The sequence below is a fragment of the Lissotriton helveticus genome, chromosome 11, assembly GCF_964261635.1.
Source record: "Lissotriton helveticus chromosome 11, aLisHel1.1, whole genome shotgun sequence".
NCBI classification, from domain to species: domain Eukaryota; kingdom Metazoa; phylum Chordata; class Amphibia; order Caudata; family Salamandridae; genus Lissotriton; species Lissotriton helveticus.
In genome coordinates, this window is record NC_136072.1 from 1,102,410,221 (window position 1) to 1,102,426,636 (window position 16,416).

The window sequence follows — 16,416 nt, forward strand, 5'->3', positions numbered from 1 at the left end:
GGCAATGTCTGCGTGTGGCAATGTCTGCGTGTGGCAATGTCTGCGTGTGGCAATGTCTGCGTGTGGCACTGTCTGCGTGTGGCACTGTCTGCGTGTGGCACTGTCTGCGTGTGGCACTGTCTGCGTGTGGCACTGTCTGCGTGTGGCACTGTCTGCGTGTGGCACTGTCTGCGTGTGGCACTGTCTGCGTGTGGCACTGTCTGCGTGTGGCAATGTCTGCGTGTGGCAATGTCTGCGTGTGGCAATGTCTGCGTGTGGCACTGTCTGCGAGTGGCACTGTCTGCGAGTGGCACTGTCTGCGAGTGGCACTGTCTGCGAGTGGCACTGTCTGCGAGTGGCACTGTCTGCGAGTGGCACTGTCTGCGAGTGGCACTGTCTGCGAGTGGCACTGTCTGCGAGTGGCACTGTGTGTGTGGCTCTGTCTGTCTGTGTGTGGCTCTGTGTGTGGCTCTGTCTGTCTGTGTGTGGCTCTGTCTGTGTCTGGCTCTGTCTGTGTGTGGCTCTGTCTCTGTGTGGCTCTGTCTCTGTGTGGCTCTGTCTCTGTGTGGCTCTGTCTCTGTGTGGCTCTGTCTCTGTGTGGCTCTGTCTCTGTGTGGCTCTGTCTCTGTGTGGCTCTGTCTCTGTGTGGCTCTGTCTCTGTGTGGCTCTGTCTCTGTGTGGCTCTGTCTCTGTGTGGCTCTGTCTCTGTGTGGCTCTGTCTCTGTGTGGCTCTGTCTCTGTGTGGCTCTGTCTCTGTGTGTGTGTGGCTCAGTATGTGTGGCTCTGTCTGTGTGTGTGTGTGGCTGTGTGTGTGTGTGGCTGTCTGTGTGTGTGGCTGTGTGTGTAGCTTTTTTTGTAGGTGGCTCAATGTGTGGGTGGCTCTGTGTGTGGGTGGTTCTATGTGTGTGTTGGTGGCTCTGTGTGTGTGTGTGTGTGTGTGGGTGGCTGTGTGTGTGTGTGGCTCTGTGTGTGTGTGGGTGGCTCTGTGTGTGTGTGGGTGGCTCTGTGTGGGTGGCTATGTGAATGACTGTGTGGGTGGCTCTGTATGTGTGTGTGGGTGGCTTTGTGTGTGTGGCTCTGTGTGGGTGCAAATGCAATAGGTCTCGCATTTGCGAGCGATTAAGCTATTGGCATTGTAAATGACAATGACATTTATTTATGTTTTAAAAACAAAAACATAACTAAAAATAATGTCATGAGCAATGCCAATAGCTCTAACTTTAAGAATTCCGAGACCATTGCATTGTAAATGCTTGTTTTAATTGGCCGTCCCACAGGTCCAATATTGAATATAGCTATACAAAACTACTGCACAAATTGACAACAAATCCTAAAAAGTATGCTTTTTGAGTAAAGACCTAGCGTTCTGCCAAATGTCAGCAGTTTTTTCTGTATGTCTAATTTTTCCTACGAGAAATGCATGGGGGGAAAACGTGTTTTCGGACCTGCCTGATCCTAGGCCAATGCTTGAGAGTTCATCTTGAAACTTTTCAGGGAGGAGCTATGGTAGATGAAGTTATTTTGGTAAAGTTTTGTGAAGATTCATCAAACGACACCAAAGTTATTAGTAAAAAAGTTATTAGTAAAACAAAAAACCCTATATGTAAACTGACTCACATTGTGTGTAATAGCGTGTGCATGTGTGTGTGTGTTCTAATGTTTAAAAAACAAAATTGGGATTGACTTTCTGTGCACATAATGCTGTCTTGAGATGCTTGGAACAGCACGTAGACAGTAGAAGATTTTATTCACCTGGACTTCAGTTAATGTGCAACACTAGGGTCAGATTCCCACTCACTATTCCTACTCTAACACTAGACTGTCAACTTCCCAAGCTCCTCTCACATATTGTATAGCATTTGACTAACCTCAGCATGATAAACGATCAGCATAACTTGCCTGAGGAAATTCGTCTACTTTGAGAAGCTGTTTACTTCACACGGCGCTCACATACATCCTTTCCCCCAGATGTTACACAGTGCCTGGACTCACCACATCTTCTATTACTCTCACATTAGACTCTGGTGCATTCCACTTTAAGCTATATATATAGTCATAAATCTTGTAAAATGCTTTTCTCAACAACTATCCCTGACAAGGGGGATAAAAAGTAGGTTTCTCTCTAAACCACTGTAGAGATCACCACAATGCAATTTCGTCTACTACATCTACCGCAGCTGGCACCAGGCAAATCACTCTACTCATTTTGGCTATGGCATTGGAGAAATACCATGGATACAAAAGTATCTCCAAGTGTGCTATAAAGATTGCTCAACTCCAATGATGTTCTGCTAGTGTACCTACATCTCCGCTTTGACCTGACATTGCAGCCTAACCTTCTAACCGTATTTACAGTTCCTTGGTGCTGATGATTAAACTTAATCTCAGCTCTTTATTCACCTGTCAAACGATTAATGACCAGTATTGGAAAAAATGTTTAATTATTCATATTGGGGCAAGGACGGCTTTCCAGGTTCCAAACGCTTTTCTATGAAGGGTTCTACCTTCAGTAGTAATGTGAATGGAAGGACCAGCTTGACTCACCTCATATTAGAGTTGGGTTGAGAGGTAGGCTGTCCCGGCTGAGGGGACGGTTGAGGCTGAGAAGGGGGTGGCATGGACGGTGTGGGGTGGACTTGGGGAACAGGGGAAGGAGAGGACATTGAAGTCACATTGCCTTGGTTGACCTGAAAAGGTAAGAAAACATAAAACAGAACTGTAAAAATCCGGGTTTTCAAACAATGGAATGGCAATTCTTGTTCACATTTTTAAAATCTGTTCTGTTTCATCCAACCATACTTCAATCTGGCTGAGGGGATTTGTGATCAATTCTGGTTTTCTTCCTCGCCTTGCCAAACAAATTCTACAGACAGTAGCCATTTTTCACGTCCAAACGAATGCACCTCACCCAATAACAATCACTACAACAAGCATTTGCAATGCAATAGGTCTCGCATTAGGAAAGTTTGAGCTATTGGTCTTGTAAATGACAATTTTTTTATTTATGTGTTGGTTTTGAAAATAGCTAAATTAATAGCTTTGTCATTTACAATGCCAATAGTTATAACTTTCGCAAATGTGACACCTATAGCATTTGTAATGCAACATGTTTTGTATTTCAACTCTGTCACATCTGCTATTCTCAATTCCTGCCTCCGTGTTTCCGTAGCTTACCCACGAGCGGCTTCTCCACCCCACCTCGTGTCCCTCCAGTTGGAGAGGGATGTTATGTTTACATCATGACACCTGGTGTTCTTGCTATCCGTATTAAAAGCGCTTGAGCGCCCCACACAGAGGTACAAAGCGCTATTAAAATTATAATTACTATTCAAACCGGAGCTCTCCTCTGATCCTTGCTGCGCGGCATCAGAGCGCCAGGTTTCTAGTAACAGGTACAAAACTTCCATACACCTTACTCAGCCCGGAATACTTTCTGGACAATAGAGTAAGTAAATAGTTACTGTGTTTATTCCCTGCGGTTGCCAAAGTGTTCTTTTTAAGTTCGGTACACTGAAGGCTACATAGTTAAGTCTTCCAAAGGTGACACAGCTTTCACCCTTCTGAAATGATTATCTTTTATTTGAATAACAGCAACGCGGGGAGAAACTTGAAAATGCATTTCAAGGCGCGCGCTATCCATATGTCATCAAATAGTTATCCTGTGTCCGAGAATATGCTTGTACAATGCTCCTTTAAAGCTTAGAATGCCTGGTCAGCCAATAGGATGGCTCAAAGCAGTGTCCATGGTGACAAGGGGAACCCGATCTACTCCAGACACAGCCGTGGTTCCCACTTCCTACTCTGCGGGCGGAGAGCGGGAGGCGAGACGCGCTCCGTGTCCTCTGCACCCCCTCAACACTGGAGGCGGCCCCTGAACCTGTCCAACACTCTGGTGCCAGAGCCACCGGCCTTGAAGACCCCGCAGCTGTGTCATACCTTCTCCCCGCGAGTGGAAGCCCCTCCAGCCCCAGCCCCGCCCCCGCGGAGAACAGCGGCCTAAGATTCTCGCATCCAATGGACCTTGCAGGCCAAAAATCGCTGCCGTGAGTACTCGGCTACAGTCGATTACCAATAATCGGATTTTTAATATGAACTCATTCGCTTTAGTACTTTGATTGTTGCTATGTATTTAACATAGCGCTTGATCACCGGCGCCCTTGGTGTTTTCAAAAGCGCATATTGCGTTCCTGGCACTTTTGTTTTAAATAATAAAGCGTAGGCTTCTCAAACAGGAGTGCGAATTTGAAAATAGAGCGTAATACCTTGATTTAAAAAGGCGAGGAAGATAAAACAATATAAAAGAGTGTACGTTACACAATAAACGTTAAAAGTTACATCACAACTAAAAAGATAACCATGTCTGTTTCTTCAGAGTGAGTCTGGCGGCTCCTCCGGAGGAGCCTCGCCCCACTGCTTTTTAGCAGTGACATAAAGGAACAACGAAGCCTCTCGATGGGCTCATAGCCAATTAAAAAAAACGGAAGTCAGGCACTTTTGCCTGAGACGGGGGCGGGGCCTGCAATCCGGCAGGAAGTCCTGCCCGCCGCCGCCGAGGAAGAAGTGGAGCCGGCCGACTGATGGCCTCTCCGCAGCCCGGGGCTCCCAGGTGCTGGGGGGAGCCCCGGAAGTGAAGTCCTGCCCCCTGGTACCAGCGCTGCCGTAGATTAGACACTGAACACGCAAAAAGAGCCCGGTAAGTGGTGGGGGTCGCGCGTGTGTCTGTTAGAATGTGCGTGTGTGTGCGTGTGTGCGCGCGTGGGCTTGCGTGTGTGTATGCAGTGTGTGTGTGTGCCTGTGTATGCCTGTGTATGTGCGCATGCGTGAGTGTAGAGTGTTTGCGCAAGGGAATGAGGCAGGAGAGGGGCACAGCGCCGTGCGCGCTCACAAGGTCAAAACTGAGCAGCTCTGCGCTCGTGCACCCTCTCCTGTCCACATTCCCAGAAACGGGCAGCAATAGATGTCGAAGCAGACTCTGCTATCAATGCTTACGCATTGAAGCAGGTCGTGCTTCGACCTAAAAAACCTATTCACAGGCTTGTCAATGTATGGATCAAAGCCATGACTTAAGACTTGGACAAAGATATTTTCCTCCATAAGAGAAATCCGACATACTGCAGCCTCCGTTTTATTTGTCACATCCACCCTGCAAAGACTAGATTGGAACAAACAGAGGGAATGCGTGTTCCACAAGGGATTCTTCAAATTCTAACACTTAGAGTACTTGACCGTAAATACTTTTTATTAGGGAGCAGTACTTTTCTGTAGTGTCTGCCAGCAGACTTCAATGACCTTCCGTTTTGAGATTCAGTGAAGGGGCACAAATAGTTTGTAACTCCTTTCGTGGAGCAGACAAAACTCTGGCAAATCAGATTTTTCAATTTTAAAATGTTTAGGAAGGTGTTCAATATCTAATTGTCAAAATGAGGTCTTTCTCCAGGATAAAGGAACACCAGATTTGAGAAACCTAGGCCTATATTCATGGATCTCAAACAACATCAAATTGCTTCTTTAGAGCAAGAGGTTTTTCCACATTTGACCCAGCTCTTCAAACTGGTAAATACACAAAGGAACCTAACTTTCACTTAACAAGGAACAATATCAAGAGGAACATATTTTGTGCTTATGTAAGTATAGGAAAGGAGTCTTGTGCTCAGATGCATACAAATTGCTGTATCAAACCAGCACACAGCAAGTTCTCCAATTTAACTCAATCTTAATTTTCTGAGTCCAGAAGAGGTGCCTCACAAGCCATGATCTGTTTAAAATCACTGTTTGAGCACGTGCTCAGTAACACAACACAGAAAAGTAGCCACCTTCAAAAAGATCTTTTGTGTACATTCCCCTCTGTGACATCAAACACCCATCATGGACAATGGTTTTCTCATTGCAGCAGTCACTTCAGGAAAACTTGGCCTAGCTTGCCCATATTATACTTGCCCAAATTAATTTCAAATTTGCATATAAATCACCACTGCTTCACCCAGTTTATTTCCGATAACATCAGTCCCTACAGAATAACTTGTAAATATGCTTGAAGCAATAACCCCATTTAAATATCTGCAGATCTATTAATGTAAGTAGCTCGTGATCTTTTGCGATATTGTAAGAAAGAAAGCCCTGTCAAAAACAGGTCTGCTACACTGCAGGACTGCTGCATTCAAAAGGCATGGTTCCCAATTAATAACAGGTTTCTAGTAGTGCGCCAAACGTACATTTGGGGAAAACAACTTTTATTTAACGCTCCTCTTCTGTATAAAACCACACCCTAAACAAAACCTGTTTATCTACAACAGATTCATGCAACAAACAGGGAGTTTCATTCCTGCACTGTAAAGCTGTAGAAAGTAAATGTAACTAGTCTCAAAAGAATTACTATTCTCTCCCTGACTCTGGCCAAAGGAGGGAGAAGCAACCGTAATACAAAGATGCTGCAATGTAATGTGGCTCCTTTAAGCACACCAGTAATTCCCCCCTCCCTCCCCCCCCAAACCCACTAAAAAGACCCATTGGCAACTGCAAATACAAGGAGAACCTGCTGCAATATGAATGTGACCGAACCATAAGGGGAAACTGGGGTTATGGATCGACTCAGATCTGCCCCACCTGTTTGATTGCCACCAGCGCAAGACGGCAGCTTGAACACCTGTGACCCTGTCCACCTGGGGTGCGCTGGTATATTGCAGACCCATGCGCGGAGGTGAGGAAAGTGGGCTCTATTGCTATAGAGGCGGCTATGCAGCCATTTGCTCTACACCGTGTGAGGGGTGCGAGTGCGTACAGCACTGAACAAGGCAGCTGTTGGCACGTGGCACCCCTGGCGCTGTGCTAAATTTAGGTAGGTGGTGAGGCTGGGCCTTGTTTGCAGACTCTGTGGCGAAGACTCAATGCCACCAGGGACTGGGGTGCAGGTGATGCGACTTCTCGACCTGAACCCAAGTCCCTGCATCATTTCCCCATGACGTGTGCAGAGAGGGTCTCCTGGCAAACGCTCGAGAAGATGTGTTACAACTAGAGGAACAAAGACCTGCAAGATTGAAGAGAATACCCATTTATGAATGTTAGATACAGACTTGGGAGCCACTTAGGCCTGGGCACTGTTGTGGCACCTGAGGGTCAGCCCTCTCCACGGATAAATTCTGAAGAAGCACAACTACTCCGAGGAAACTAACAGCGAATCCACACCTGATAATCCTTGACACACCAAGCAAGTACATGCACGCACTTGTTTAAATTAAGCACTTACAGCACACACCATGGGCAAGTCTGACAGATCACAATCAAAACACAACTTTGAGCCTCTCTTAAAAAAAATCCACAAGAGGACGGGATGGCGGAGAATTATCAGACCGAGTTGAGAGACTGACAGTATGACAGAAGACTATAATCGGCACACTATACTACGCAGTATGCAACAAAACCTCCAAACCACTTACTGGATAAAAGATGCACTATCTTGCAGAATGGATTGCATGACAGAGAGACTTTACAATCATTCATCAAGGCTAGATATGGCTTAACGAAGTATCTTGGACATCAGAGACGACAACGGTACTAGTAAAGACACTGACCATCCTGAAGCCCAAAATAGGAGAGGTGTGGGATGGACATGGGTCTCTTCGGGCAAGGCTTATGCAATGCAGTCGACAGAGTGACTTAGGTGGAGGGGCAGATCTCAGGGCTTGAAAACACAGCAGAGGAACGAAAGTCCTGGGTGTTGCACCTCTCTCCAGTATTAAAAGTGCAGGAAGAACAGATGGAAGATGCAGATGATAGAACCAAGAAGAACAATCTTTAATTTGTGGGATTTCCCCAAAAAATCAAAAAGTTCTCAGCCAGAGAAGATACTGAAAAAATGGATATGTAAATTTGCAACAAAGGAGAGGCTTTTATCGGGCTTTGCTATAGAATGAGCTCCTCGGGGTCGGCACAGAAGCCTTCACACAGCCTCCAACCATTAGCAATTATAGCCAAGATCCTTAATCACAAAGAAGAGGATGAATTCTATCAGACAGTTCATTCTCTAGGTCTACTACTCTTTGAATCTATCTGTATCGAGGTCTTCCCAGACTGGTCCAACGGCAAGTGATTTTCTTGGACAGCGTTAAAAAGCGTTAAAAACTGAAAGCCATGAACATTACATACATGCTAATGTTCTCAGCCAAACTGAAGGTTATCTTCAACTCCTAATTCTTTTTGGAAAACAACAAAGGATGCCTGGGACTGGGTAACAGAAATTAAAGACCTTACTTAAAAGCACAGCGGACCCCACAGGAATGCGATGGTACCAGTGGTCCATAAGGTTCAGAAGAGGAAAATGCATGAACAGGAAGAAAGCGAGAGCAGGTAGCAGCAGGACCAACCCAGAACAGGGGAGACGTTGTCAAGAAACCAAAATCATCAGGCCAAGGGCCGAGCCACATGACAAAGGAGTAACATCTAAATACTGAAGGGCTGCTGCTGGGAGGTGCAGAGACCATGGTTTGTTTGGAGCCTTTGATTGGTGAAAACAGTCTCTGAGTCACTGCATGCGCTCACCGAGTCTCATTGACTGAGACGCATTAGAGCTTCTGTTTTCAATTTAAGAAGCCCACGCAAGCTAGATCTGGCATGTTGGTCAGAAATATTCCTGGTTCAAATGGCTTACCACTTGAATACTTTAAGCAGTTTTTTTCATTATTGACCCTCACACACTTATTAAACATGTTCAACAAGGCTATACAAGATAAGGCCTTACTAGAATATCTTGAAATGGCCACAATTCCTTATAAAACCTGGACGGTTCCCCCAAATCAATGTGCTTCTTATCATCCAATCTTGCTCATCAATGGCAAACTAAAATGTTAGTCAATCAATCAATCAAAATTAATTAGTCTGGTTAGAGCCATAAAAGTGCAGCATAAAACAGCAAATCAGCATAAAACATCATTTGGATCCAGAAAAATGCATGTCTTAATGTGCTTAAAAACCATTAAAATATGATACAAAAAAAGATAATCCGCACTTGTAAATGTAAATGTAAATGTACAGGAATTTATATAGCGCAAATCACCGAGCGGTTTCTAAGCGCTTGCTTAGGGAACCCGTCCTGGTATTCCCCTGTGAGATAACCCCGGCAGGGTATCCGCAAGGTGAAAGCCAGGCATCCCGCCGCGAGGGGCCGTTGTGGAGATTAAGCAAGCTATTGCCCAGAGTCGCAGAGTGTGAACCCGTGAATCGAGTAGGCACCGGAGCGAGAATTGTCGAGTCCATGGACATTTTTAGGACTCAAGACCCCGCCGAGCCGGGAATTGAACCCTGGTCCCGGGCTGACCTCTGCTTCCAGGTCTGCCTCCTCTAACCAGTGAGCCACACTTCTCCACTTCTAACTGTAATATTGCATTATGTGGTAATTAGTATAATCATACTGCCAACTTATTCGGAGGGGCTAACTCAGCGTCATCCTATTCCTATGTCTAATCGCCCCAATTAAGAAATGTTAGTCAAGATATTACTAGCCAATAAGCTGGTTGAGGTAATCACCTCTTTTGTCCTGGGTTGGAACATTAGATTTTGTTACAGAAGGGTACAGATGATCCTGTCCAACGCACATGGGTTTTCTGGATCTGCATATGGCCATGTCTGACCTGGGGTGGCGGAGTGAGCTAAAGAATGATGATGGATTAAACCCAGATCACTTGACTGGGGAAAACTGAGCGCAAAATTAAGGTTCGTTTAACGGAACATCGCAGCAATATTCGGACTAAAATTTTAAAATCATGTGTAGCGGCCCACTACGTGAATGCGGCCCATAACGTCAGTCAAATTCGATTTCTCATACTGGAAGTTGTCAAGAGACGTGAAGGCAGAGACCCCAGAAAATTCCTTTTGCAAAGAGAACTATTTTGGATGCACACGTTGAATGCACTCCATCCGATGGGCCTTAATGAGAGACTGGAATACAGTAGTTTTCTATGAACTTATAAGTCCGTGTCACGTGCCCCTGAGTTTGTATTCTCCCTGGCTGTTACATTGTTCACCCCCTTTTTTCTAGACCTGTTCATAAGGACTTTTTTTCATAAGTACCTGTCTTACATACTGTTTCTTTCTGTTCCATGTCGTTTTTGTGACTGATCTGCATTCATTCTTCATCTTCACCTCGTTTCCTGTTTTTGATATCCTATTATTTTGTTTATTCTCATTGATTGTGTTTATTCATCCTATTATTCACCCCTTAACTCTCTTCTCCCATGTTTTCCTATTCTATATTCTATACTCGCCCTACATGACATATTTTCTAGTCACCCTATTAGTACATCCTCCGTGACCTTCTTTCCCTTTTTTATGACTATCTTCCGTTACATGTGCATTCACGGTTTTATCACTTTCATTCCTTCTTTTTTAATTTTTTAAATATTTTTTCTCCATTTTGAATGACTGTTTATCCTTTTTTCAATAGTTCTCCCGTTCAATCCTTTTACACAGCCTTACACGATACATTACTTTTTTTCTGTAACTTTATTAACGTGTCTTCACACGCCTCAAATAGTCCTCTTTCTATTACTTTTTTTGAACGCTTATCACACATGCTCACGCCTCACTGGGTTACTCTCGGCAATGATTTCACGGCATCTGTTTACGCTTTTCTACATTCTGTTCGCGGTAAGCTCCTTCAGGCTTTCATTATTATTTTTCATTTCGGCTGTTAGCACCGTTCACAACCGGCAAGTCTTTTGAATTTGCATGCACAGATTTTATAATATTATGTAGTTCCGACACTCTGCATGTTTGTCACTTCGACACTCTTTTCACTTATTTCTTTTCATTTCAAGCCGCACCATGTTTCTTTCACCCGGCACATTTTTAAAAGATAGTTTTATTCGGCATGTTATATATTTATTTTTTCAGTGCTCGCACAACTTTTCCAGAGTCTTCATTTGTTCCCTTCATCACTTTATTCATGCACGTTCACCGCGTTGTTTCGACACAGCTTTTGGCCCTTTCCTCTTCCCATTTTGCACATATGCCCATCACTTCATTTTCAATTGCCCTGGCGTTTTCTGGGTCTCATTATTTTACTTTGTTAAATCCACTAGATATTGAGGCATTTCATTTCGGGTCCTATGTTACATTGGTTCCATATTTTGTTTCTTTCTAGACCAATGCCCCCTGAAGAAGAGCCGTCCGGCTCGAAATGCATTGGGGTGTTTCTTATGAAACCATTAATGGATAACATTTTGAGACCTGTGATTAGATTGCTATTATTCGAATTGACTCCACGATTGGATTTTTTAATCATATGATGAAATATAACTCATCTCAGTGATTGAATCTACAACATTTGAATTAAAAAATCAGAACATTCAATTTACGATTTTTTGACAATGTATTCACTTTTATACTGCAGCAATTGATTTTGCCTACAGGCGTGCTCAAGTTATTAGCCTTACAACCGTAAGGTTCTTCGCAGCTAAAAGATGCATTTGTCATTGTGACTCCCTGTTTTCACATTGGTAACATCTATAGGAGACTAGTGGATGACTACGTTCAACACGGACGAAAATTTCAAAATACAGGTGTCCAAGACACCTGTATTTTGTACCTGTGTAGTCTGTGGTCCTCCAGAAGGGGCAGAGCTTGGAAGAGTGGCCGGCATAGCAGTGTAAGCAGGAAACCTGGTCTTATTTGCAATGCACCTCGGGTCAAAGCTGCTGCACTCGTCTTGGAGGTCAGATGGACCTCAGACAAAAGTAATTGCAAATGAGAAATACAGGCAGAGGCTGAATGAAGAGGAGTTTGTGCAACCGCGTGGGAGCAAGCGGCAAATGGCATAAATCCTGAAAATCTTCCCTGGAGGAGCACAATCTCGTATGGGAGCAAGCATCAATGAGGGAGGAAACTACAGAGGAAGAAGCATGAGCAACAACATGGGAGAACAACGAGGAGGAAGGAGCACATGTATGACAAACAAGAAGGAGCAATAAAACAGGAACATTCACGTTTGTTAATGGCAATGTAGAGGCAGGATATGTGCATAAGTGAATACATGAGATAACCAGAAATTAAAAAGTTCACGTTCGGAAGTGCCAATCTGGGAGAACCAGAAAGAGAATTAAGGACATGCATGAACACCACGAACGAAAGATCAGGGAAATGAACAACATCAATCCTCAGAATGATGACTTAAAACTAGCACATGCTCGGAGTCATGAATGAGCAAAGACAGGTGAAAGGGTGCAAGGAAGATAACCATGAGGGGAAATAACAGAGGCCCAGGCGACGTGGCCAACAACAAAAGGCAGCATACATGCTGTCCATCAGGCGAAGGAATCAAAAGAAGGGGCATGTGCAATCAGTCAGAAATTAAATGACATGAGACTTGTAAAGAGAAAGGCTTGCATGCCAACATCTGGGCGTTGACAACAGAGAACCACATTGAAGAAGCATAAAAGGAAGTGAGCACCATAGAACTTAACATTGAGATTGTGTCTAAAATGGATCATCTAAACTGGCTAGAGAAAGGAATCCAGCTAGTCAAGAGAAAGAACTGAAGAGTAGCTGCAGTAATACAGTAGGCATTATGGGATGATAAAATACGAGCTACTTGTTAACCTTAACATTAACTCCAATAACAAAGGTCCAAACAGAAATGTAGTTCGAAGAGATGTGCATAGCATGGGAAGGAAAAGGAAACTATGATTGGAGCTTTAAAGAATGATTTCATTTTCACAAGACAGCGGGTAAGCCTGAATAAAGATGTGATTACTTTCAAGAATAGACAAATCAACTGACTGAAGAATCAGCCGTCAAACGCTTATAAATCAATGATCTGACATTAAAATTCCAATTGGTTGACCATCTTACTTTCGTCTCAGGTTGCAGAAGTTAATCTAAATTATTGGCTTTGACGTTAATATTCTGGGATGTGTCTGCATAGAGCTCATGCCAATTCAGATGTTTTAATTACATGCCATCTGTGAAGGTTCAGTAATACCTTTTCAGTCTGCATTGAGCCTTCTTTGTTAGGCTGGAGACAAAATTTAGAAGAAAATACAAACATAGAATTCAAAATGACTTATTGTTTTGAGAGGAATTCTGAGACGTCAAAAGCTTCCTTTAGATGTACTATGTTACATAAGCTTTATAGAACAGCTGTTGCGAAACAGTCCTGTCTGGGATGATCTCCTGAAAATCATCAATTGATTTTTGGGCCGATCTTTGGAGGAAGAGAGGAACATGGCGGCGGTAGGCTAGCGGCTGCTGCGAGGCTCTACCCCTGGACACCGAACGCACGGAGGATGCGGTTTTCCAGCGCGAAATCACGGAGGTTCATGTACCAAAATACATGGTGAGAGAGATATTGCCCTTTTTCTACTGGAAATATAGTCGCGCCGCTTAGAAAACCCCTTTGTTTGTTTCCCGAGGTCTATACTCCTGGCGCTAGGACCCAGCATCAGGAATCATCAGGAAATGCTCGAGCGGAGGTACCGCAACGATCACGGTCAGCTGTGTAGACTTTGCAGCAGCAGCGTCAGCAGCAGTAGCGGTAGCGACACGACTCTGAGCGGCGAGATACGGAATCAGGCAAGTTCGGAGAAGGAGATAGTAAGACCGGCAGGTCCCTGGGTTAGGTGCTCCAGTTTGTGGTTGCGCTCTAGGGCGGCGGCGCTTTTACTTTGCAGGAGAGTGGGAGTCAGAGTTTTTGTATCGCGCAAGGTCGACATTTCGGACGGTAAGGGGATTTTTGAAAGCATGGAGGCAGACAAACTGAAGCTTCCTACTCCCCCCCCATAACGATACAGGGAGTGAAAGTGTCTCTGAGGGTACCAGTGGTACTGGAGGTATATTGGAAGGGGGTTCACATGAGATCTGCCCAAAAAAGCAGACTAATAAGCAGTCTACTGGGGTGAAAGAAAAGGCAGGTGAGCAAAAAAAGAACCGTTATCAGCTAAGGTCTAAGTCAGACCTCAGGAACCAAGGGGTCTGGGGTCCTTCAGACATAGCAGATAAAATCGGCCCCACTCCTATTTCCCCCCTGAAACAGAAAGGGAAGACTGCGATTGGAAGAGGAGGGAGAACAAAGCCAAATAAAGCGGTAAAACAATCACAAGTACCCAGAGGGACCCCCTCATTAAAGAGTTTCTTCAAAATCATGGAGACGGCAGTTAACTTCAAGGAAAAAATAGCGGAAAAAGCAGTGGCACAATTAGATCCTAAAGAGATCGAGATACCTACATTGGGGGGGGACAGAGCCCCTGATAACTTGGATAATACTTTGGTTTCCCAACAAAATCCCTCCCTATCCCTACTTCTGACGAACAAGTACGCTGTATTAGATTTTAATTCGGGAGACCAAGAAGTAGAAGTAGAAGTTGAACTGATGGCTGAGAATCCCACTGAGCATCATGGAGGGGAGGGGGATGATCAGGATTCCCCTATCACTCCGCCACAATTAAGCCCTCCTCTATCAGAACAACCTACAATCTCTAAATCTGCTGAAACCTATTGCCACCCGATTCCTTCAACTAGTACTGCCAACACACATCTCTTACCTATAGGTACTTCCGTTATACAAGCTCCCACCCCCTGGAGTGGTGGACCAACTGAACTATCTGGGGGAAAAGATGAAGGGGACAAGCTCAGCTTTCTACTTCATGCACTAAGAGAAGACCTGATGGGGAAATTTGAGATCTCCGAGAGAAATCAGAGAGGTCTTCATGACAGATTTGACCTTCTTGAGACTAAATTGGAGGGAGTTAATATCAGACCGGGTGCCCTGGAAAGTAAAGTTTCGGCAATGACAGAGATCACTAAAGGAAACTCGAGAGATAGAGACATTAAAGGCACAGAACCGTATGTTAACAATGGATATGGAGAGACTGGAGACTCAGGCAAGGCGCAATAATCTTAGGATTCTTAAAATCCCTGAAGGTGAAGAGGTAGAAGATATAAAGGGGTTTGTATGTAGATTACTCAGAGGAGACATCCTGAAAGATAGAACAGATATCAACTTAGAGGCAGAGATCCAGCGGGTGCACAGGGACCCATTTAGGTTACATTCTGACAGTAAGACACCTAGGAAAATTCTTGTATATTTTCAAACATACAGCGTGAAAGAACTGATCTTAAATCGATGCCTGGCACGTACCTCTCTGCACTATCGTGCTAACCCCTACCAAGTACGATCAGACATAGGAGGTAAAACTGCGCAAAGACAGTGGGAGTTGGGCTCAAAAATGCCAGAACTGCGTTCAATGGGGGCCCAGGTACAAATGAAATTTCCGGCCCTTTTGAAAATCATGTGGAACAATAAAATGTTCTCCTGCCACTATCCAGAGGAAGTTGATTAACTATTAGCTAAAATGAAAATGAAAGAATAGCTACCTAACTTCCATCTTCTTTCTCTTATATCTGTTAGATAGCAGGTAAAGGAGGGGGCAGAGAGAAGAAGTGGGGAAAAGTTAAATAAAGAAGGGAAGTTGTTCAGGGCTGGAGAGCGAAAAAAAAAAGGGGAAAGAAGGGAAAAAAAAGGTATAAAAAAAACGTGCAAAAAAAAAATGTGCATACACATATATACATACACCTATTAGTAAGGGGAAAGACGAGGAAAGAGGGGGGGGGAAAAACTATATAACTGAATACACAAATATTTTGAACACTGGAAAACCACGATTTTGCACATCAGGTGTGGGGGTGACAGGGTGTAGGCCTCCTAAACGCGTATTAACGCCCATCAGGAGGGAGGGGTTCCTCTGGGGGAGGGTGGGGAGGGTTCACAGTGGGAAAGGGACGGGGAAAAAACAGTTAAAAATGTCCTCATATGCCGTAAAACTACATACGTTTAAAAACAGGTACAGGTCACTACTATCTATTGAAGGAGGGAGTAATAAAACCATATAATGACTTGCGCTTGTAGTAAAATCCTCTCCTGGAATTTAAATGGTCTGGGGAACCCTAAGAAACAACAAACCATATGTGAGTTTCTAAAGAATACTGGGGCGTGCATATTCCTTCTACAGGAAACTCATCTGGAAGCAAATGAATGTAGGAATTTGTTTGGTAGATATAATTGGGTCCAAGATATCTTGAGTTCCAAACAAACAGGTGCAACCAGAGGGGTCGCAATAATAGTGAGAGCCAACGAGGGGATTAGGGTGGGCGACTGGAGTACAGACCAATCAGGCAGATGGTTGGCTGCTGTTGTTTGGATTGGGGATATAAAATTGTTGTGTGGGGTATACTATGGCCCCAATGAAGATAAAGTCTGTTTCCTGCACAATTTAGAAAAATATATGTCACAGTATACAATCCCAGTTATATTAGGAGGTGATTTTAACCTTCTACTAGATCCTCAATTAGACCGCACCTCCAAAGCTAAATATAATTCTCCCAAAAAATCTCTCCTCGTATTAAAAAATATTATGAATGACTATACACAGAGATATCTGGAGAGTTAAATAT

The 16,416-nt window shown here is 44.2% G+C and overlaps 1 protein-coding gene across 2 annotated transcripts in view; it reads right to left on the reverse strand.

The window, feature by feature from the left end:
• Positions 1–16,416, reverse strand: part of MED15 (mediator complex subunit 15) — an 800,982-nt gene that overhangs the window by 296,062 nt on the left and 488,504 nt on the right. For both annotated transcript variants that reach the window (XM_078667783.1, XM_078667782.1), the window contains exon 9: positions 2,524–2,666. In XM_078667783.1, the coding sequence (XP_078523909.1) occupies positions 2,524–2,666 (143 nt within the window). The remainder of the gene's footprint in view (positions 1–2,523; positions 2,667–16,416) is intronic.